Here is a 23,592-nt window from a genome sequence, read left to right as displayed (position 1 = left end):
CCCGCGAGAACTTCTGCACCGAGAATGGGCCTGGTTTTACAGATAAGGCCGAGCTTGCAGCTGAGACGAGGCGGAGCCGGAGTGCTGCTCTTCCTTCTTTGTAGCGTTCTTGTGATGGTTAACGGAGCTGATTAAAGTGCAAAGCACAGAGTCTGGAACAACATAAGTACTCAATCAGCGGTCTCCATTATTCTCACTATCATGAGCCCGTTAGTTATAACTGGGGGTCGAAAAAAAAATCAACGGAGAACCAGAAAGGTCTGCAAACGGGGCGGGACACTGGAACCTCAAATTGAGGTGGGGGGGTGGCGGGGGAGAGCCCACACCAGCAGCCAATCCAGCTGTCCCGGGGAGGAAGAGGAGGAGCCACAGCCGCCCCCGGGACCTCGTTGGTCAACCCCGGGCCCAGAGCCTGAAATCGCTTCGCTCCGCCGCTGCACGTCTCCACCCCGCCCGAGGCCGTCGCTCCTTCCTCGCGCAGCCATGGCCTCAGGTGCCACTCCCGCGGCCGTGAAGGTGAGATTAGTCGTTCCGGCTGCTGCGGTCCTCCGTGCCCTGTACGATCCCGCTCCCGCTCGGGGGGACCGCGCCTCTGGGCCGTGCGCCCAGCCAGTGCGCCCCCGCCGCGGCGGGGAGGGTCTGAGGCCGGTTAGCCCAGGGGCGGCGAGCGGGGGAGAGGGAACAATTGCAGAGTCGTCCCCCAACCTTTGGTCTCAGCTGCACTCGCAGCGCGCAGCGGGTAGGCAAGCACTTAAGAGAGAGGGACAGCGGACCGGTGCTGCGCCCGCGCCCAACCCTTCCCGAGCACCTTTCTGGGCAGATGCGTCTGGCAGGGGCTAGCGGGTGTGCCAGGTGGGTGGGTACCTGCAACCGCTGAGACGGACTCCTTGAGCGCTGACCGACTTCAAAGCTTCCGCTCTGACTTGGCTCTCTGCCCGCGGCCCACGTGGGAAAACTGCATGCTTGCTCTTTTGCAAGCTTCCGGCTTTTTTGTGTGTTCTAAACTTAGGCCTTCTCTGCTTTAGGAACTCTTGAGAGTTTTTTACAACACCGAAATGGAGTATAGGAATGCTGGGCCACTCTCTGGAGGCCTCTGGCTTTAAACTGCTTTGCTGGCAACCTTGAAAGTTAGGGATCAGTTTCCTTGTGCCCTTGGTCCTCACAGGTCTCGGTACAAGGCATCATTGTGCAGTGGGAGCTTTGGCCGGAGGAGGGCACGAGTTCCGAGGATTGCAACAAGTTTCCCTGGGGCTTTGACGCACTTCTTCCTGGTTGATGTCTCGCAGGGAGAGACTGTAGAATTCCAGTCCACAGAAATAAACAGGATCAAAGTTAAGATCTCTTCCAGGCTGTTTATGATCAGCTAAAAACTCAGTTGACTTGTTTGGCTTTAGAAATTCTTGGCCGTGAGATAGGAAGGCCCGTCGCCTTCAAGTCTCTCTCTTGACTCCGCGTTTTGTGTTCAGTTCCCCCTGGAGAAGGCAAATCTCTGAGATCAGTGTGTAATCAACCAGAGTGATTAGCTTAGTAGGCCCTTGCAGCTTTCAGACACTTGATATCAGGGGGTGGGTTGGGGAGAGTTGCAGTCACATTTAGATACTGTATTCCCTTTGCCATTTTGAAAAGAATCTTGCATTAAACAAATATTGTAGAATGCCTCTTCCTTATCAGTCATGGAGAACAAAGCAGAATTTTTATGAAGCTCTTTTTCATTTCAGTAAAATGGGAACATTACTGCAGGGTTTGCTGGGACGTTAGAATTGTATTGTCTTTGTAGCACATGGCTGAAACTTATTAAATGGTAGTGCTTCTGAGTGAGGGAGATGAGATTAATTTTGAACATCTTTTCTCCAAAAATTAAATTATGATAGGCCACAGTTTTCAGTGGGCAGGCAGGAAACTATTGCCTTTCCTTTACAGGAATACACTTAAAGTGACATTAAAAATAGAGAGCGGTGGTATTTAAAACAGTCTCACTTTAACCTGGTTTTGCATTCTCCCTACCACAGTTTCCCTGTAAGATTAGTGCAGTGCATTTAAGTGCAGAATGGGCACTGTGATCAGAGCCCTGATGTAAATATTGAATGATGTACATTTTTGTTCTTGGCCAGCTGCTGAATATAAAATTAATAGGTACAAATAGTGCTAGGCCTGCCTGCTGATTTCTCTCTTTGGGGTTAGAACAGGTGATAATTTTGCTGTTGCAAATCCATGATTCCTACACCACTTCTGCCAGACTGCTGAGGCAACATCCTATATAGAAAACATGAACTGCTAGTGTCCAGAGCAAAATAAGCTAATGGAAACCATATCCTATCCCCAGATCATAAAATATAGAGCTGGAGTGTTCCTTAAGACCATATAACCACACAAACCTCTTTTTGTGGACATAAAGCTGAGGCCCAGAAAGGTCACCTAAGGAGTCCAGAATTATAGTTGGACCTAGGTAGTGATAGAATTGGCCTAGAGCCTGGCATTCCGCCAACTACATGTTGTGAGCCATTTCTGAAATCTGACATGTGGTCCCTGTGCCCTGTTTTATTCTGTTGACAAAGGCCATGCAGCCTTAAGGAAGGGGGAGTGTAGAGTGTTTGCATGAAGCAAGCTGCTTGCCGAATGCCCAGTGGATACTCTCCCATAGTATTAGTAGCAGCCACTGTCTGGGAGGACCTCAGGGAGACAGTGTCCTCCGGCAACAGCCACGGGCAGTGGCATGCTTGGCCATGCAGAGGGCTGAACCGGATCTCTGGCATTCCGGAGGGCTCCTGTAATGGGCCATGTCTCCCCTAGGCAGCTGCCCAGCTTTTACTCTGAGGGATTAAAAATAACTCTTGTTTACATGGTTGCTATGACAAGGAGGGGATATGGTCCCATCATAGTTGGGTAGTGGGCTATAAACAAAATGGTATCAATATTAAGGGGGACCGGCAAGTCTAGACTGTTGAGAACAGGCCTTTGAAACTCTCCTTTTCGATGGCTGAGTGCGGCCAGCAAAGGCCTTCACACTGAAAGTCCTTGAGTGACCTTCAGGAACTGGTAGACAACCCACAGGCCCCAGTCAGAAACCAAATGACCAATGAGCCTTCATTTTTTGCCTAGAGACACAATGCCATTTGGGGTACGACAATTCCTCCCTTAGTATAACTGTCCTGAGCATTGTAGGACATAGAACACATCCTGGGTCCCCTCTCCCCACAAAATGCTGGTAGCACTCCCTCCAGTCATTGTGGCAGCCAGAAATTTCCCCGTGGATTTCCAGGCACCTCTCAGGAGAGCCTCAGCACTTGGTTGAGGACCCCTGGGCTGTAAATCCCTGAGACAGAGACCGCCTGGTGAGGAGATGAAGCAGCAGCCAGGTTGGTGTCCTGAGCAGCAGAGAAAAACAGAGATGGGGGCTTTTTTGCTGTTGTTACTTTGAGAAAGGGGTGTGTGTGTGTGTGTGTGTGTGTGTGTGTGTGTGTGTGTGTGTGTGTGTGTGTGTGTGTGTGTGTGTGTGTGTGTCTGCTTTGTGTCTTCATTGTGTTGCGCGGGCTTCATCTTGAGGTGGCTCCTCTTGTGAGGCACGGGCTCTAGGCACACAGGTTTCAGTAGTTGTGGCACGTGGGCTCAGTAGTTGTGGCTCATGGGCTCTAGAGCTCAAGCTCAGTAGTTGTGGCGCATAGGCTTAGTTGCCCCGCGGCATGTGGGATCTTCCCAGACCAGGGATTGAACCCGTGTCCCCTACATTGGCAGGCGGATTCCTATCCCTTGCACCACCAGGGAAATCCCTGAGGAAGGTTTTTTGATTGTGATTATAATCATGGTATTCTAGTCTGCGCCTCAAAAGCATCTAAAGCAGTAGTTCTCAAAGCCTGTGCTGCATCTGCACCCTCCTGGGAATTTGTTAGAAATGCAAATTCTTGGGCCCTTCCCCAATCCTGCTGAATCTGAAATAGGGAGGTGGGCAGCAAATTGGATTTTCAAGAGCCTCAGTATATTCAGGTACCCGCTAAAATGTGATAACCATTGGCCATGGAGCTTTGAAAAGGCTGGGCATCTGCATTTTTACCAAGTTCCTCAGGTGTTTCTTAGTGAACTAGTTTCCTTGGCTGCTCTCACAACCACCACAAACTGGATGGCATAGAACAACACAGGTGTAGTCGCTTAACAATTCTAGCAGTCACAAGTCCAGAATGAGTCCTATGGAGCTAAACTCAAGATGTCAATAGGGCAGGTCCTCTTGGAGGATCTAAGGGAGAATGTTTCCTTGCTTTTTCCGGCTTCTAGAGATCACCAGCGTTCCTTGGCTCTGGGCCCTACATTACATCGCCTTTTCTCCCCCTGCTTCCATCATCACATCGCCTTCTTCCTCATTTGACCTTATTAAAAGGACCCTTGTGATTACATTTAGGGTCCACCCAGATAATCCAGAATCATCCCCCCATCTCAAAATCATTAATCACACAGGTAACATGCACAGGTTCTCGTAATTAGAATGCTGACAGGCTCTCTTGCAGGAGCCATTATTCAGCCTATGATGCTCAGCTAGCCCAGATTTTAGAAATTGATGATCTGGGCCCTAGAGCAAGGGTGCTCAATTATGGCTACACATTAGAACCACCTGAGGAGCTTTAAGAAAAATAACAACTCTGTCTTGCTCAATTAGAATATCTGGAATCTGGGACCTGGGCTTTGGTACTGAAAGCTCCCCTGGGGATTCTAGTATCCAGCAGCTGACCCAGGAGGAGCACCAGGAAGAATCCTATGTTCTTCTACAAGTGAAGGAGAGTGCTACAGAGTACAGTAAGCTTTGAGGAAAATCCTCCTCAAAAAGTCACTGACCACTTCCGGAAGTGAACTGTATCTTCAAAGAGGGTGTCTGCCCATTAGAATAATATCTTGACTTTGCAAGGAGAGGTTGGTTAAATAAAAACTACAGACGTTCTGAACCTGAAGTTATTTTGGATTAGCACTCCCCCCACCAAGACCTCATTTAATTTTAATTACCTCTTCAAAGACTCTATTTCCAAAAATAGTCAAATCCTGCCCTTTGATGATGGCTAATCATCAAAGAAAGGCAAACCAAAACCACAATGAGATCATCTCACACCTGTCAAAATGGCTATCATCAAAAAGTCTACAAATAACAAATGTTGATGGAAGCAACCTAAGTGCCCATGAGCAGATGAAAGGATAAAGAAGTGGTATATGTATACACAATGGAATATTAGCCATAAGAAAAGAATGAAATTCTCCACTTCATGGGGTGCTAGGTTCCTCCATGTAGTATAAAGTGATGGTGAGCGGCTGTTGAAACCAAGTGGGGTATGTGAAATCTCCTGTGGCTGGTACCAGGGGAAGTGGACACAGGGTAGGGGTTGGTGTGAACCCTTTTGGCATCGTTGGAAGTAACCATTCTGGCTGGGTAAGCCAACATTTAGATAAAATGCTTACACAGTCTCAGAGAGGAAGTCAAACCATCTCTTCTTTTTGAGGAGTTTGACTTGGTGGTCTGCAAGTGGAAAAGTGTGGGATGAATCAACTTGCTGTTAAAATCTAGCAATGGCCTTGATGGACCAGGGGGTCCTTATTTCAGAACTTTATCTTGTGTAGTGAAGAAGTCCTGGCTGGGCAGAATTGGCCCAGAAATTCCATCTCAGACCTTGAACACTTTTCCTAAGCATTCCTAGGACTGCTTGGACTGAGGGCGATGCCTCTGGCCTAGGAAGCCTGGTAAGTATGCATGAGATCATGCATGGACAGCCCCCTCCCTTCCAAGGTGGTTCACTCAGGTGCCCAGAGTTGCTGTTTCCATGCTTGCTCTGTGACCTTGGTCCAGAACTTGAACTCTGAGGATCAGTTTCTTCATAACATGGAGACAAATTTCTAATAGGTTGTGGTGTTTATCAAGGATTCCAGGGGATACTGGGAGGTAGTACATCATAGTGGTTGAGTATGGAAGACCTGGGTTCCAATCCCAGCTTTGCTCTTTATAATTTGCTCTCTGGACAAATTTCTTTTAAGTTTTGTGTTTCTCTTTCCTCTTTTATAAAATGGGTGTTACACTATAGGGCCCATCTTACAGGGTGGTTGTGTGAAAATTAAATGAGGTAAGGCCCCTGGAGAACTTGGCCACAGTGCCTGTGACATGTAAATGCAAAGACACAGTTACTTTATCAAGGCAGGTACTGAGCTGACCATCTGAATTTAGAGGCTGGAGGGGAATGACAGGCCACTGGTGCTTGGGAGTTTCGTCCCATAGTTATACTTTACCATGGAGCCAGCAGGTGGCGACATTGCCATATCTTGGCACTGCTGGCCTCCGTCTGCAGCAAGAAAAAGGTTAGGGATTGAGTTCCCTGGTGTGGCTGTACTCAGTTGCTACACTTGTCCTGTGTCCCTTCCAAGATATGGGTTTTGAGAAACAGCTTGAGCCAGTTTGACTGGACGGGCTCTCCTGCAGATAACTCCAGTGCCAGAGAACACATCCTGGCCTTTCTGATGAGCTGTAACGGCTCTTGTTCTCACACTCAGTACTAAATATTCCTCACTGAGGGCTGAGTTAGCAGCTACCCAGTGCATGGTCATCATGCAGCCAGAGTGGTTTGGGCTGAAGCTTGGGGCTGCTGAGGGTGGGCTCCAGGGCACTGAACTTCAGCAAGACCCCAACTGGCATTTCTTATTCACTGCTGTGAGGCTGGGCTGGCTTGCCTAAACAGAAGGTGGTTTCAAAACCAAGTCTGGTTTGTTTTGTATGTACGAGTCTGAGTCCAGTGTTAGATCCAGAATGCGAGATGCCATGGCCCAGGGGAACGGCCAGAAACAGCCAAGTCAGAGTGGTAGTATTTTTAAAAAAAAAGGAAGCAAAAAAACACCAGACGTTTCCATGAGTAGTAGAGTCCCCAGAGGGTAGGCTGAGAGTAATTTCAAAGTCAGCAACTTAGTTCGGCGGTCTGAGGTGATGACATGGGCTGGACAGTTCATTGCACCCCCTACCCCATCCCAACTATGATCTGTGGTGCTTTGGCCTTACATGAAATGATAAAATAAAGACACCAGCTAGAGGATGGGTTAGGATTTCATAAAATAGTGCGATTTAAAAAATTTCTACTGAACTGAAATGAATTTAAACCCACTGACTTAAGTGAACACTTCTGTTGATTTGAAAACTGCAGTCCTGTATTGATTAGTCTTTACCTACAATGTTAAGTTGTAACAAAGAAAAATGTTGACTTGCTGTAGAATATGTAACCTGCTGTGGTTTCAACAATGTACCACAAGGTGGCAGCAACTTCAAAAACTGGTTTAGCCACCTGAGGAAGTCGTGAGATGCTTTCCAAGTACTAAATCATGTAACCTGCAGTTCTTTGTAAAAATCTTACTCAATCGCCCTTTTTCTTATTTCGTTGATTTATTTTTCTAGGAAATAGGGCCAGAGAGGTAACTATTTTCCCACATACTAGTATAAATCAACTGTGTAACCTGATCTCAAAATTATTTAATTCAGATGTTCAGTTAATTTTTAACTTTGGAGTTTTGTTCTCAAGGAGCTACTTCCGCTGAGTAGAAATTTTACTCAAGTGACAATAGATTTAAAGCTGTTCATTGAAAAAAAAAATGCTCAGGTGACTTTTTATTAGGTTTCTATTTCATCTCTGTAGCCTGTTGCTGACAATTTAAATAGTATTTTTCCTTTAGGAAGTATCAACCCAGGGAAACCTTCCTAATGATTTCAGTTATTTCATTTTTAGTTAACAGTTTAGTTAATATATTTAGTTATCTTTGTAATTGTTTTTGTTCAAGTGTCTTAATCATCAAATTAGATTAACTCTATAGGGTAATATCAGGGTTTTTAGACTCAGATTACTTCCTGAAGACGAGGACAATTAAGTTAATGTCTGAAAAATGCAATAAGACACTTGAAAATAATTTGGAACTACAGACCTTTGAATTACTTACTTACACTTACATGTATATGAATGACAGTTGGATTTCATAAATATAGAGGTTAACTTTTCATGCTATTCCAGATTCCTCTATCTGTGATCCCTTACAGCTCTGATTTTAGTGGCATAGGAAAGAAAATCTCTCGTTTCTTTATCAAGTGCGGTAATGAGGAGAAATCCTTACCAAATGGAAATGCTGAATATTTTCTATCCTAGTTGTTTTTTGAACATTTATTCCATCACGTATTTAGTAGAGATAATAAAATTGGTTAGAAAGTACTTTTTCCAACCATATTTACCTATTTTTAGGTTTGGCTTTATGATTTAAACTAGTTGAAGTACGTTTCCATGCTAATTTGTTATTTAGATAGTCAGCAAAAATGTGATTTAGTCCGAAAAGGTGACTCATGCTTTGGTTATTTCTGGAATATAGAAGGCTTTCGAATGTTTGCTGAATAAATGATTGCTTTTCAGGAATGTTCAGATTTTTAAAATAACTAAGGCTTACCAGGAATGGAGAAGAGCATATGAGTATGGATAAACGAATTTGCTTAAAATAGTGATTTTGTTTCTACTGCAAACTGATCAAATGTGATATCTTTTTATTGTCTCCTTCAGATTGGAATAATTGGTGGGACAGGCCTGGATGATCCAGAAATCTTAGAAGGAAGAACCGAAAAATATGTGGACACTCCATTTGGCAAGGTTAATATCCAGTTAGTGGAGACATACTAGCTTTTTTCTTTCTCCTTGCTGGCTTGATTTTTAAGTTAAAAAATTTTTTTTAAATTGCTTTTGTCTTGGCAGCACAGGGCTGCCTGCCCCAGGCTGAGATAGGCCAGGAGTTTCTGTTACTGGGCTCTGCCATCTGAGACAGTATCCCTGAGATTGCCTTGGACTTGACGACTGAGAACATGGCTTTTAAATGTGTACAAATAATTTCTTAATTATATCCCTAGAAGCCAGATGCCCATTTCAAACACAGGAACTGTACTCTCCAGATCACTGCATTCAAATCAGCTTCTAATTTGGGGCCTATCGGTCATACCACAGTCTGTAACAAATGGGAGGAGATATCTAATGGCCTTTTCTTAGTAAGCCCTGGCCCAAAGGGGGATTTGGGGGGAATGAGAACACAACTACATAACTGAATTGGAAATAAAACACTCCTCCTTTTCTATTAAAAGGAGGCTGTTTAGTTCTCCCAGCTAGGGTGAGGGTGTCTGCCTTCTCCTAACTCCATAGGGCTACTTCCAAATGCTGTTTCCTCTGATCCTCCTACGAAGATCCCTGTATTTGGCAATCCCAACCAAACCCTCCTTTTCAGCCAAGTCCTTAGATTTGATCCGGTATCCTCCAAGTCCTGCTGTCAGCTTGTTCACTTCTTAGCCTCATGTTTTCTTAACCTCCTAGGTTCTCAGACTTTCTCCTCCATTACCTGAGGTCATCTTGTGGCCATCTTAGACCTGGTTAACACAGCAAACGGTTCCAGTGCTGAGTTCTTAAATTCCCTGATAGGGGCCTCCTATTCCTTTTGCATTTCACTCTCACACCTGTTCTTGAACCTGCCAAATAGCCTTGACACATCTGTGTATGATCAGTGTGGCATCAGAGTCCCCAGGGGTGCTTGCTACAAATAGATCTTACTAAATGGTACCTACCCACGCACGCTTCTAAGTCTTACGAATCTCTGTACTGGTAGAGAGGGCTCAGTAAATATTGAGTGACTAAGTTGATCCATCAAATCGAGACTCTTTCACTTCTTTGAAATATACCCTCGGTCCCCAAGTTTCTATGACTCCTACTACAGATGAACAATTGAAATGGCAGCTTTTTGATTGTTTCTATATGTGTTTTTAAATCACTGACTTGTAACCATTTTTCACTGTGTGCAGCCTTCTGATGCCTTAATTTTGGGGAAGATAAAGAATGTTGATTGTGTCCTTCTTGCAAGGTAACGTATTTCAAGCTTTTGAATGTTACTACTAAAGAACATTTTAAATTTAACTTAAATTATGAAAAGAGTCATGATGCAGGTATGAGTTTCTAATGTGTCGGTGGAGCCATAGCATCTGAGTCATCTTTATCGCTTACAGTTTCAGGGTAGGTTTTACTGACTTTGGAGATTAAAGATCCTGCCTATCCCCCCTTAGGTTGGGAAAAGGTTTAGAACAATCCAATGAGTGATGCAATGATTTGACTAAACTTGAAGCTCTGCTTTCAGTTCTAGCTGCAAGAGGAAATGTTTTCTTTTGTTCTTTTCTGTCTTTTATCTTCTAGTTAACAAGATCGAGAAAAACTGCTTCATTCATGACCCCTTGTGTAGTAATAGTTCTAGATTTGTGGGGAGTGGGTTTCGGGTCACTGAAGTGGGTTCTCGGTGGTGTCTACACCCTTATTGCCTTATTGACAAGGCTCGTGCTGTTCCCTAAAGAGAAGAGCAAGTCATTTTATCACACAGTTAGAAATTAGTCAGACTGCATGTATTAGCTTTCTATTGCTGCATAACAAATGACCACAAATTTAGCAGCCTGAAATAGCATACATCATCCCACAGTTTCCAGCTAACCCGAGTGTGGGCACAGCTCATCTGGGTCCTCTTCGGGGTCACACAAGTAAATATTGTGTCACATGGGTATATTTAAGTGCTTGTTCTTATCTGGAGCTCCAGGTCCTCGTTCAAGCTCATGTAGGAGTTGGCAGAACTCAGTTCCTCAGGGTTGAAGGACGGAGGCCGTCCGCTCCTAGAGGCTGTCCATGTTCCCTGCTTTGTGGCCCTCCCCGTGGGCAGTTCACAAGACAGCAGCTTACTGCTGCAAGGCCAGCAGGAGGGCCACGTAGTGCATGCTGGCAGGCTGGGGCCTGATCATGGGAGTAAATCCCAGCACCTTCCGCTGTGTTCTGTTGGTTGAAAGCATCTCAGGTCCGCCCACAGTCGAGAAGGAAGGAATTATTCAGAGCATGAAAATGAAGACCACCCTAGGGTCTGTCTGCCACACTGCATTTTTGAAACGGAAGTGGCTTTGCTGAGTCCAGTAAAACTAAATTTTAGTTCTAGATGGTCGCATAGGGTTGATTTCAGGCAACCTTCTTTGTTGGTCTGTGGTCATTGCTGGAGAAACGCTTAATTTTTTCCAGACTGTAAGAGAAAATGGTTCGTGTTGTAGCCCCATGGTGAAGGTTTTATACTCTTGCCAGCTGAAATGAAGTGTGTCAGACTGTGAACCACTTTATGCAGTGGTTCTTAACTCCTTTTGATATGTGAATTTCTTTTGAAAATCTAATCAGAGATTTGGAGACCAGCCTTAGAAAAAATGCATGTACAGTAGTCCCCTCTTATCCACGGTTTCAGTTACCCATAGTCAACTGTGGTCCAAAAGTATTAAATGGAAAAGTCTAGAAATAAACAATTCATAAGTTTTAAATCTTGTGCCATCCCACCCCCTCTGCTCGGGTCAGGAATCATCCCTTTGTCCAGCGTATCCACACTGTGTACACCACCCACCTGTTAGTATAGGAAAAAAACATAGCATATATAGAGGTCAGTACTATACGCAGTTTCAAGCAGCCACAGGGGGGTCTTGTAACGCATTTCCTGTGGATAAGCGGGGACTACCATACTTTCTGGGCATTCATGGACTTCCACCTTCTGAGAGGTCGTTTATGACCTTGGGGTAAAAACCCTCATATGCTAATGCTTGTCTGCAATTATGTACAAATTATTTCCGTATTCTTAATTCTGTTGTTGGTGAAGAAGAGACATTAAAGTTTATTTCAAAATATCAATATGGAATGATACAAGGGATATTGGATAGCAACCCTGTGGTGCAGGGTTTTTTATTATCCATTTTACAGATCAAAAAAAAAAAAATGGGGGGCTGAGAAAGCTGAGTGATTTTGATGAGGTCACACAGCTAGTAAGTGGCAGACCTAGGATTTGAACCCAGGCAGTTTTACTTCAAAGCCCAAACTTTTAATCATTATTGTACAAAGTGAGATTTTTGTGTGTTGTTACTTCCTTGAAAGCCTGTTTCTATATTATCACATGTGAAGACGACTGGTCTCTTGACACTTAGCCTTCCTGTGGCAGAACATTACCTGTGATGTTCGTACTTTTTCAAGCAGCTCAGGATAATTTTAACTCTCTGTGAAATACTGCTTATAAATATACCCTCTAACGTGTGAATTTTTAAAAGTAATTTTAGAAATCAAGTTCCCGTTACTGGCTGTTTCCTGGCACACTGGGTGTGTGGGTGTGGGTGTGTGTGTGGGTGTGTGAGAGAGATAGGGGGAAAGAGTGTGTGTGTAAGTACTCAGTTTTTCATCCAACAGATTGAACTACTCATATGGCAAGTCCAGTTCTAGGCACCAGCAGGGAAGACAGATAAGGGCCTCACCGTCTCAGGGCTGATGCTAGTGGGAAGGATGGACACTGAGAAGGAAATATATAGTCTGAGTGGCCAATAGGTGCCAGAAAGAAAAATAAGGTCAAGGGGTAGTGATGTGATGGAGATGCCGTGGTCGTGGAAAGCACTCCTCTGGGGAGGTGATGTGGGAGCTAAGCAGCGAGGCCAGTGAGGCTGAGCCCCGGTGGGAAGGGATAAAGGTAAGGACTGACGTTGCTGTTTGTAGGCTGGGCCCAGATGATACGAGCACCAGGGCAGAGTGTTTGGATTTTGTTTGAAGCGTGACACGAAATCATTAGTGGTTGTGTTAAGTGTGCTGGGGCTGCCATAACAAGGTGCCACAGACTGAGTGGCAACAGAAATTTGTTTCCTCACAGTTCTGGAGGGTAGAGGTCAGAGATCAAGGGGTCAGCAGGGTTGGTTCCTTCTGAGGTTGGGAGGGAAGGATCTGTTCCGGGCCCCTCTCTTTGGCTTGTACCTGACTGTCTTCTCCCTGTATCTTCACATGTTCTTCTCTGTGTATGTCTGTGTCTTTTTATAAGGACGCCATTCGTGTTGGATTAGGACCCACTCTAATGACTTCATTTTAACTTAATTACCTCATTAAAGACCCTGTCTCCAGATATGGTCACATTCTGATGTACTGGGGGTTCGGATTTCAGCCTACGAATTTGGAGGGGACATAATTCAGCCCATAACAGTAATGATGAGTGAGGTGATCCATTCTTGGACCATACCTGCTGATGTCATCATAAACAACTGGGAAATCTAATATTTTAAATGTTTCATTAATTTCTTTGGGTGATCAGGCAGAAAAGAATAGAGAGATGAGACTGGAAACTTGAGTTTCTATTTTGGGTGTTTCTTCCTTGGCACCTCTTGTTTTCTGTGTCATGGCTTATGAGATACCAGATGCCTCAGATTCTGGGGTGTTGGTGCCCCACAGGATAGACATGGCATATTTTCCTGGAGAGTGAATTCTAAGTAAGCTATTACCTACTCTTGATAGGAAAGTAAACTATGAAATGTAAATTGAGTCTGCACTTTATTTATTTTTATTTTCGGCTGTGTTGGGTCTCTGTTGCTGCGTGTGGGCTTTCTCTAGTTGCGGCAAGCAGGGGCTACTCTTCGTTGTGGTGCACAGGCTTCTCATTGCGGTGGCTTCTCTTGTTGCAGAGCACGGGGTCTAGGCGCGTGGGCTTCAGTAGTTGTGGCACGTGGGCTCGGTAGTTTTGGCTCTTGGGCTGTAGAGTGCAGGGTCAGTAGTTGTGGCGCATGGGCTTAGTTGCTCCGCGGCATGTGGGGTCTTCCCGGACCAGGGCTCGAACCCATGTCTCCTGCACTGGTAGGCAGATTCTTAATCACTGCACCACCAGGGAAGTCCCGAGTCTGCACTTTAAAACCACATAGTTTATACTTGAAGTAGGCTGGTTATTGCCTGGCCTGTTCTCACTCTTCCTCTGCCAAGGAAAGCATTTTGGTGGGAAGGGCTGGAAGGCACTGCTGTAAATGAGTTTTCTTTTCCAAGAGTATTAAAAATGCCCTGCTCGGGCTTCCCTGGTGGCGCAGTGGTTGAGAGTCCACCTGCTGATGCAGGGGACACGGGTTCGTGCCCCGGGTCCGGGAGGATCCCACATGCCACGGAGTGGCTGGGCCCGTGAGCCATGGCCGCTGAGCCTGCGCATCCGGAGCCTGTGCTCCGCAACGGGAGAGGCCACAGCAGTGAGAGGCCCGCGTACTGCAAAAAAAAAAAAAAAAAAAAAAATGCCCTGCTCACTCCTCTACCATATTTAATATATTTACTCTCTTTCCTTAGGCATGGGAGGCAGCATACCATCATGCCTTCGAAAGTCAACTATCAGGCGAACATCTGGGCTCTGAAGGAGGAGGGCTGTACACATGTCATAGTGACCACAGCTTGCGGTTCCTTGAAGGAAGAGATTCAGCCTGGCGATATCGTCATTATTGATCAGTTCATTGACAGGTGAGCAGTCGTCTAAAATGCTCAGGCTCCTCCTGTACAATCGTTCTCAGCTCAAGTGGACAATGTGTGGGGACTTGTGGGAAAGGGGACACAGGCCCACAGATAGAAAATAGAAGAATCATCATGAACTCTCAAGTTCCTAATTCCCAGCTTCAACATTTATCAATTTGTAACTTTAAAAGAACTTTTTAAAAAACAAATTAGTTAATATTTCCTTAGTATTAGATGTCTAGGCAGTGTTCTCTTTTTCCCTATTGTCTCACAGACTTTTTTTTTGTAGTTGGTTTGTTGAAATGAGGGTCCAGAGAAGGCTTTTTTTCTTTTTTGTCCTATAGTCTCCCCACATGCTGGATTTTACTGATTGCATCCTTAAGCCTCATTTAGTGTCTTCCCCTGTCCCCTGTGTTTACCGTAAACCAGTGCTTAACTCCGGAGGCCTGATTGGAACCAAGTTTGAATTCTTGGTGAGAATCTTTCTGCATCATATCAGGAGGCACGTAATGTCTGGTTGTCTTTTTGTGATGTTAAGATCAATAGTTGGTTCCTGAGCTAGGGATTTTCTGTTACTTAATTGCACAAGGAATCTATAATGTTCCTTTACCAAAATATTGAACAATAATGGACTGCCAAGATCCTGGGCTTTCTCTGCATTTAGAAGTAGTTGAAGAAGGGCTCCCCTGGTGGCGCAGTGGTTGAGAGTCCGCCTGCCGATGCAGGGGACATGGGTTCGTGCCCCGGTCTGGGAAGATCCCACATGCCGCGGAGCAGCTAGGCCCGTGAGCCATAGCTGCTGAGCCTGCGTGTCCGGAGCCTGTGCTCCGCAACGGGAGAGGCCACAACAGTGAGAGGCCGCGTACCGCAAAGAAAAAAAAAAAAAAAGAAGTAGTTGAAGAAGTCATAAGAAAAGGGGTGGGGCTTCCCTGGTGGCGCAGTGGTTGAGAGTCCGCCTGCCGATGCAGGGGACACGGGTTCGTGCCCCGGTCCGGGAAGATCCCACATGCTGCGGAGCAGCTGGGCCCGTGAGCCATGGCCGCTGAGCCTGCGCATCCGGAGCCTGTGCTCCGCAACGGGAGAGGCCACAACAGTGAGAGGCCCGCGTACCGCAAAAAAAAAAAAAAAAAAGAAAAAAAAAAAGAAAAGGGGTGGTCTCCTAGGGATCCCATCCTCCTGCTGCCCCCACCTCCCATTCCTGGGGGAAGTAACCACTTCCCAGAATGCTCTGGATGGAGACAGGTAACTGCAGTCTGCTACTTGAGCCAGAGCGGTGGGGAGAAGAACCACAGAGAGTAAACCACTTGGTAGCTCCTATCAGCGTCCCCCATCCATTCACCCCGACCATCACCTCAGTCCATCCTACTCTTCCAGTCTGTTAACTCTGGGCTCGCTGTACCCAACGCCTCTCCTACCTTGACTGTTATGGAAGGAAGGTTTATTCAGTCCTGTTCTGTGTGTCTTCTGCTTTTCAGGTATTTAAATATTCCCTAGTCCATCAGAAGCATTGAATGTTACCTGATGAAATGAAGCTATTAGCTTGAACCAAATGAAATTGCCGGTTCTGTAAGCTAGAAATGGTTGAATATCAGTAATTTCATGTGGTTCAACCTAATAAATAATGAGGATAGACTAAAATCATTACATGCCCCTCCCCTTTCATTTTTCCTATCATTTTTCTGCACCTGACACTGTATGTTTTTCATCTTCCCCTCTAGAATGTAAACCGTGTGAGGGCATGGACCCCATATGTCCTGTTTGCCACTTTATCCCCAACACCCACAATACTACCTGGCCTGTGGTTGCTCAGTCAGTATTTTTTGAGTGACTGAATGAACATGATTGTTCAAAGGGAGAGGGAGGCGGCTGGAGTTTGTGTTTAGGGGACATCCTGATCAAAATCTCTATGGCCGTCAAAGACATGTGTTTGGGGGTAATGACCTAAGAAAATGGGTGCAATGTGGTTTTTTTAATAATGCAGTGCACAAAACTCTAGAATGATGTGGATTTATAAAGTATGGTAGATGGTACTGGAAGGAAAAGTTTGGCTTGGATACTAAGCCTGGGATTAATTTGTTACTTACGTGGTGTAACTGTACACTGTTGCATTTCCCAGATCTTTGTCTCACATGTAGTAAATGTAAATGTTTCACATACTGGCTCTCAAGAAAGCAGGTGGGGCACAAAGAGAATAGAAAGAGAACAGGCGTTGCCATCAGATCTGGTTTCTTTCTGCCTTGGCACTTATTAGCTGTGTGACCTTAAAATCTTCCGGTGTCTGTTTTCTTCTATGTGCCATGTCTATAACCTGCCTCCTTAGTCTTGCCTTGGGAGTTCTGAGTCCCTAGCGAGCGCCTTTTATGAATCTAGCCTGTGGTACCTGCCCAATAAATGCCTTTACTGTGAGTCTGGGCTGGAGTATGTCTGCTAGTTAACGTCACTTGGTAAAAACAGAAAAAAAGGTCTGTTAAAAGGAGGATCCCCTAAGTAAGTAACATTTAGAATGAAATCTCAAATTTTGTATCAATTATATATTGCAACAATAACATTTTTGATATATTAAGTTACATAAGGTACTAAAACTCATTTTACCTGTTTCTCTTATACCGTTTTGATGTGGGTGCTAGAACATTTTAAATGACATATGTGCCTTGCATTATTTTGCTATTGGAGAGCATCTTCTAAGTGTTACTGCTGCTGTTTGAGCTATGTGGTTTCTGTTACCCAGGCTTGAGAATGTCTTACAGGAGAGGAGGATCAGAACTTTTTGTCTTGTGAGAAATGCCCTACATGTGTTGTACTGACAGCACTTTTTTATTTTAACAGAGTAAATCCTGGTGTGTTAAGGCAGGCGTCTGAATCTCCACTTAGTCCTATCATCAGGCATGAATGGTGAGCTGCAGGCTCTGCTGTTTACAGCCTCAGTGCCCATAGCTGTAACCACAGCCCCAGAATATTTGATAGGACTGCAGCATCCTGCAGAGGTGCACAGAGGATTAGAGCTGTGGGGGCAGGAGCACTGAACTCTAGAAGGGTCATCTTGGCTCTGTTTGGCCTCAGGCAGATCACTTTACCTATGTGGGCCATCGTCCTCTCTTCAAAATTACAGGTTGAATTCTATCACTTAAGCTCCTTTTCCTTGCACTGTCCATGGGTTCTTCTCCAGGGATTGACCTGGAAACACATTTTTGCTTACTACTGCTATAACTTTGCCAGCACATCATCTTAGAAAAAATATCCTCATCCTAAAGTGTCTTCCAAGACTAGAGGGACTGTTTTAATCTCCCTGACATACATTTGTGATAAAGAATCAAAATGGAATAGTATGGCTATTCTTTTTTAATAGATGGCAGAACTAGAGCATCTTGCTTTCTTTGCCCTCAGTGCTCAGCATAGGGGGAAAAAACACCAACCTGGCTTGTCAACCATGCCGTGCATAACTTAGAAGTCATTAAGATTTAAGAGTGACAGGTAGCTTTGATTTTTATGGTTTTTAAAATCATTAGATGCCTATAAGCTAAAAATGAAAAATACCCTTGAAGGTGTCTGACAGGCTGAAAGCTCTTTTAGGAAAATAAGATCATTCTCTTCTGAAAATCATTGGGTTTGCTCATGCTACATTCCAACCTGTGAAAACTTGAAAGCCTCGGCATGAGAAAAGGGGAATCCTGGGTGTGGCTGACCTGGAGAAATCAGGACAGCAGACAGGTGGGGAGAGGAGTTGGTTCCAGTATTTTTGGGTGTGTGTACTCAGTCCTTTCATCTGTTTCTCAAACATGCAAGGAAATAACCTTTGCTAATATTTAAAGTGAAAGTAATCTTTCATTTGTGATTAGGGCTGCTGTAGAAAGGAAAATGTATGTGGATCTAGAACTTAAATGCTGAAAGAATGTGTTCTCTGGTCATTTTCGCATGTGTGTTGCACAGTGACAGGTTTCCTGACTCTTCCCTTATCCTGGACCCCATGTGCAATATTCTTCACAAACCAAAAATTTTAAATAGTAATTTATACCAAGAATTTGTAAGAGGCTCGCCCACAGTAAGTGTCCTCAGTGCCTGCTTTGGGCCTCCTGATATACTGGGGGATTTTTGGTTGTTGTTGTTTTGTGGTTTTTTTGCAGTACGCGGGCTTCTCACTGTTGTGGCCTCTCCCGTTGCGGAGCACAGGCTTCAGATGCACAGGCTCAGCGGCCATGGCTCACGGGCCCAGCCGCTCCGTGGCATGTGGGATCTTCCTGGCCCGGGGCACGAACCTGTGTCCCCTGCATCAGCAGGTGGACTCTCAACCACTGCGCCACCAGGGAAGCCCACTGGGTTTGATTTCTTCTACTTGGTGGAGGTCCCCACCATCAGAGCCATAAGTCATTTGGCAATTCATGATAAAACATGGTTAAGAATGGGGCTTGTTCTGCTTCTTGACCATTATTAAACAGTCCATGTGAACTGGGGAGAGAATGTGTCTGTCTGACCTTTCATCTGTTTTAGGATTGTGAGGCTATTTCTACTTTAAAACGATCTTATAAGGGAGACACTCCCAAGATTCATAATTTGGGGTAGTTCTCCTGTGGTACAAACCTCTGCCCGTGTAGGGTACATCTGGCTCTCACAGTGTCTCTGGTGGGGAAGCAAGACTGTCTGAGTGACGGAGAGAAAAGACCTCATAGGGAATCCAAGTTGATTCCCTCCCCATAATCTGGCTTTGCACATGAAACAGAAACAGAAATCTGAAAGCTTAGCTACTCTCAGGGTTCCACTAAGGCTTTTCAGATTGTTTCTCTACTGTGCTTTATACCTGCTTGCATCCTTGTGTCTTCTGATCTCCTGTATCTATTTGCCACTGTCCAGGAAGCAGCTGGGACAGCCAGCGGCTTTACTTGCTCAGTGGTTCTGCTGTTACCTCCCTTCCTGCTGGTGGAAGCACCTCCCTCCTTTGAGCCCAGCAGGATCAGTGGTAGGTGTTTTATGAAGCTGGATCCTCCCTGCCTGTGGTTTGGTGAGGGCTCCGTATAAGACTAACCAAATTCTGAGACAAGGCTTAGAAATTTAGAGGCATAACTATGCATTTACTTGGCTTTTGTTTTGTTTTGTTTTTGCTTTTCAGCCTTGCAGGTAAAGACATAACCATCCCTCGCATCCCACCCCACTTTTAAGGCCTGACTTGGATGATACATTATAAAGTGGAGTATAGAAGTGATTTCTAATGAGATTTTTGCTATTATAGAGCAAGCAACACTGTTTCCCCTAGATGCTTTTTTCAAAGCATGAGGCATTTTGTTGTCTCTTCCTGTTTTCCTTCTGTTGCACATACCCTCCATTGTCGACCCAGTTGTTGTTAGATACTCCTAGAAATTCATTTGTCTGTGGGGGGTGGGGACTGATTATATGGCCTCTCTTCCACCCTAGACTAGTAACTTTCCGTGCCATGGAAGGTACACATGGGCAGGAGATTCTAGCAACTTCCACATATGACCTTTCTCCTTTCACCATCAATCCTGAGTATCATCATTGGAGGGAATTCAACTCACCTTATTTGTTTGTTTATTTATTTTTAAAGAATTAGTTTTATTTATATATTTATTTTTGGTTGCGTTGGGTCTTCGTTGCTGTGCACAGGCTTTCTCTAGTTGTGTTGAGCAGGGGCTACTCTCTGTTGCGGCGCGTGGGCTTCTCATTGAGGTGGCTTCTCTTGTTGTGGAGCACAGGCTCTAGGCGCGCAGGCTTCAGTAATTGTGGTGCATGGGCTTAGCTGCTCTGCAGAGTGTGGGATCTTCCCAGACCAGGGATTGAACTGGTGTCCCCTGCATTGGCAGGCAGATTCTTAACCACTGTGCCAACAGGGAAGTCCCTCACTATATTTATGAAAGGAACAATTAGATATGCAGAGTGTTTGGAAAGATGCCCACATTATATTAAGTTAAAAAGAGGGCTTCCCTGGTGGCACAGTGGTTGAGAGTCCGCCTGCCGATTCAGGGGACACGGGTTCGTGGCCTGGTCCAGGAAGATCCCACATGCCACGGAGCGGCTGGGCCCGTGAGCCATGGCCACTGAACCTGCGTGTCCGGAGTCTGGGCTCCGCAACGGGAGAGGCCACAACAGTGAGAGGCCCACATACCGCGAAAAAAAAAAAAAAAGATGCATACTAGTAGGGTCCCTTAAACTGCTTCTGTCACTACCAGAAATATCTCAAGGTGAAGCTGGGTAACATCTGTAAGGATGAGAATAAGATTCTTTCTTTTTAATAGCGGCCTCTATCAGGAATGTTTAAGGTGTTTGGGGGTTTTTTGTTTTTTGTTTTTTTAACAGTGAGAAAAATATGGCCAAAAAATTAAGATTAAAAAAAGGCAGGATGTAATTCCTAATGCCAAGTATTTTCTGCAAAATGCTGTTAACACAGTGGCCTGAGGCCCCTGGTTAGGTTCAACTAAAAGAATGTGGTGGAAGAAGCCCCAGCTTGGAAGTGAGGACATCCAAAATTGTATCCTGGCTCTGCCCCCAAATTCCTGTGTCACTTAGTGTCCTCATCTGCTAAATGAGGGTGTTGGATTGATTCCTAAGAGTTCTGATGCCCACCCTCTTAAGAGAATTATTTTCTCGCTAGACTCGGGAGAGGTTGGGGGTTGGGATGAGCGTTGGCTGGTGATGCACACTTACTCATCAGGAAAGTCCCGCTGTAACCACAGGGGTAAGGGATGATGTCAGTTTATTTCCCTCTCCCAAAGACATAGCCCTGCCTCGGGCTTCCCCCAGGGTTTTACAGTACAAAGTTCTTAGCCATCCTTGGAAGGTAGGCCTAGAGGTTGAGGTGTGTAATGATGTCAGTTTCTCAGTCTTTCAGCCTCTTGGGCACGGGGTTTGTTCTTACCAATAGAAATGGAGGTTTATGATAAAGAATTATACAGGAAGCCTTTGCTTAGCTCTTTCTCCCATTCCTGTCAGCAGCTACTTTGAACCCTTTCTGTTCTCTCACAGCTTCCTGCCCATATCCTTCGCTCTTGGTTGAGAACATTGCCTCTTTACAAGAAAACAGATGGTATTAGGCACAATCTCGCCATCTTCCTTCACCCTCCCTTTCACCAGTTACTTGCCTCCCTGTTCTTCTTTGTCATCTTGCTGCTGTCCTTGAAGTGGGAGCAACTGTTCCCTGTGTGAGGTTAACTCTGTTCTACAAACTACCTTCTCACCTTATATCCTTACTGTTATTTAAAAAATGCTATAAGCTCCCAATGTTTGAGTTCCTACCAAGTACCACAAATCAATTAACCCTATTTACCACATACATGGGTCGTTTCCTCAGTTTAAATTGAGGGAACTTAAGCTCAGAAATATTGGTCATTTGCTAATAAGTGGGACCTGTGGGGTTTGAATTAGGTTCATCTGCAAACCCTATGACCTCAACCACTCCTGACACATGGACTTCCAACTCTGGCCTCCACCTTGAGATCCATACTGGCTCCTAGATACAGGACAAGGTCCCAAAGACACCTCACACTTTGTAATTCACAGTTCATTAATTTTCCCCCTTGGTTGTCTTCTAACCCCACACCTTCCCCTGTCTCGAGCTCCCTCTTCTCCACTTGGTAAGTTGCTAAGTTGGTAATACCATCGCACTGCCATCTACCGGGTGATCGCTGCTGTGGATCTGTCACCCCTACATCCAGTCGGTCTCTAAGTCGTGCCCATGTGTGTCTTGAATCCACCCTGTCATCTGTCACCACTACCCTCATCTGGGTTAGTTCTTAACATTTTTACTTCTCCCAGCTTGACTCCCCTCAAAGCTGGTTGCCATACTACTCCCAGAAAATATAACAGGAAGGAAGACACAGTCACAGGAGTGCTGGAAACCAAGCTCAAACAACTGCTACCCTCTGGGAGGGCTTGCCCCGGAATCTGTTACTGAGTGTCAGCTCGTATGCAGACTTCTGAATAAGAAGGGCTGTCCCTGGGTAGAAGACCTCAGCTATTCAGCTCTTCCTGTAATTTGATGTAATTTTTTCCTAGTTCCTTTTGTCATTGATGGTAATGATCTTTGATGTGTACTTAAAACTATCTTGTCCCCTTTGTGGTGGTTTCTTCACTGCTTTTGTACTTTGCATCCCTGCTCATTTCCCTTTCCCCAGTGAAGTATTAATGTTTATTATCTGGTCATCTCTGGTCTTTTGAACATGAAGTCAAGTTATTTCTGGATAATTATGAAGGGAAAGAAAAATATTAAGTTCTTCCCACCTGTGAGATGCTGTCAGGCCCTGGATAATTAACGCACATACCTATTACTGGTAGAGATGGTTAGAATCGTAATAGAAGGCAATCTGACACATTACTAAAGTTTTCAATATGCATGCCTTTCCAACCAGCCTTCCCCTTTTGCAGCTTGCAGTGATAAGAGTAAATGCACCAAACGATGCATTCTTCACTTAGGGGCACTCATGAGATAGACTGTTTGGGTAGACTTTAAGTGATATGGGTAGAATCATTTCCCCGAAACCAAGCTGTGTATGAGCAGCCCTTGGCCCCGCTTTGCCAGTAAATTAACCGCCTCGTGTTCCTGTGTGCTGAGGCTCGTGGACGTGCTGTGCTCCAGAACCACCTTGGAAGTGTGCGGGTGTGTTTGCTTCTGCTGTGGGAAAAGTATTTTCCCTCATCTTGTTTGCAACTCAGCATTTCCTCAAAGGAAAACTATTAACAAATGGCTGTCTTTGTGCCAATTCAAGGATCTTGATCCAGAAAGAACCTACTGGTCAGTCTTTCTCTGGGCTTTGTTCCCCCACTGTGTCTGAAAGTGCCCGGTATTCTCTCCCTGATGGCCTTGAGCTCATTTCTCTTGCCAGTACACAACATCATTTTGTCTTCTTCACTCTTCCATATGCAGTTTGTTGTTTGTTTTGCTAACTTTTCTCATCACATATCCCCGTTTTGGGGGTACCCTTGACTTGAGACCCGAGTACGTCTGCTCTGAAGTTGGCAGACGAGAAGTACAGAAGCAGATTTTCTACCAGCAGTAGTTACTCGGGCTGAGCACTTGCTTCATGTGTTCTTATTCAGTCTTCACACAGTATTTACCCTTCATACTTCCCCATTTAAAATATGAGAAGACTGATAAGGTGAACACAGGTCAGAGTGACTCTCTCCTGGAGGCACACAGCCAGCCAGGGAGCAGTAAAGCCAGTCAGTTGGGCAGTCCCTGAAGTCTACTTCCAGTGGATATATATCCCAGGCTGATGGTGGAGAGGGGGGTGAAATTAGCAGTCCCTTTGCCTCGCTAGGAGGCTTCACCAATTGAAGCAAGAGT

At 45.2% G+C, this 23,592-nt stretch overlaps 1 protein-coding gene across 2 annotated transcripts in view; it reads left to right on the top strand.

The window, feature by feature from the left end:
* The first annotated feature begins 391 nt into the window (after positions 1 to 391).
* Positions 392 to 23,592, top strand: part of MTAP (methylthioadenosine phosphorylase) — a 39,429-nt gene continuing 16,228 nt past the window's right edge. For both annotated transcript variants that reach the window (XM_079927652.1, XM_079927651.1), the window contains exons 1-4: positions 392 to 516; positions 8,544 to 8,630; positions 9,821 to 9,879; positions 14,148 to 14,315. In XM_079927652.1, the coding sequence (XP_079783778.1) occupies positions 484 to 516; positions 8,544 to 8,630; positions 9,821 to 9,879; positions 14,148 to 14,315 (347 nt within the window). In that variant the 5' untranslated portion in view covers positions 392 to 483. The remainder of the gene's footprint in view (positions 517 to 8,543; positions 8,631 to 9,820; positions 9,880 to 14,147; positions 14,316 to 23,592) is intronic.

This window comes from Stenella coeruleoalba (assembly GCF_951394435.1).
Source record: "Stenella coeruleoalba genome assembly, chromosome: 7".
Classification (NCBI taxonomy): domain Eukaryota; kingdom Metazoa; phylum Chordata; class Mammalia; order Artiodactyla; family Delphinidae; genus Stenella; species Stenella coeruleoalba.
The sequence above is the reverse complement of the archived record's forward strand: the minus strand, read 5'-3'. Positions and strand labels throughout refer to the sequence as shown.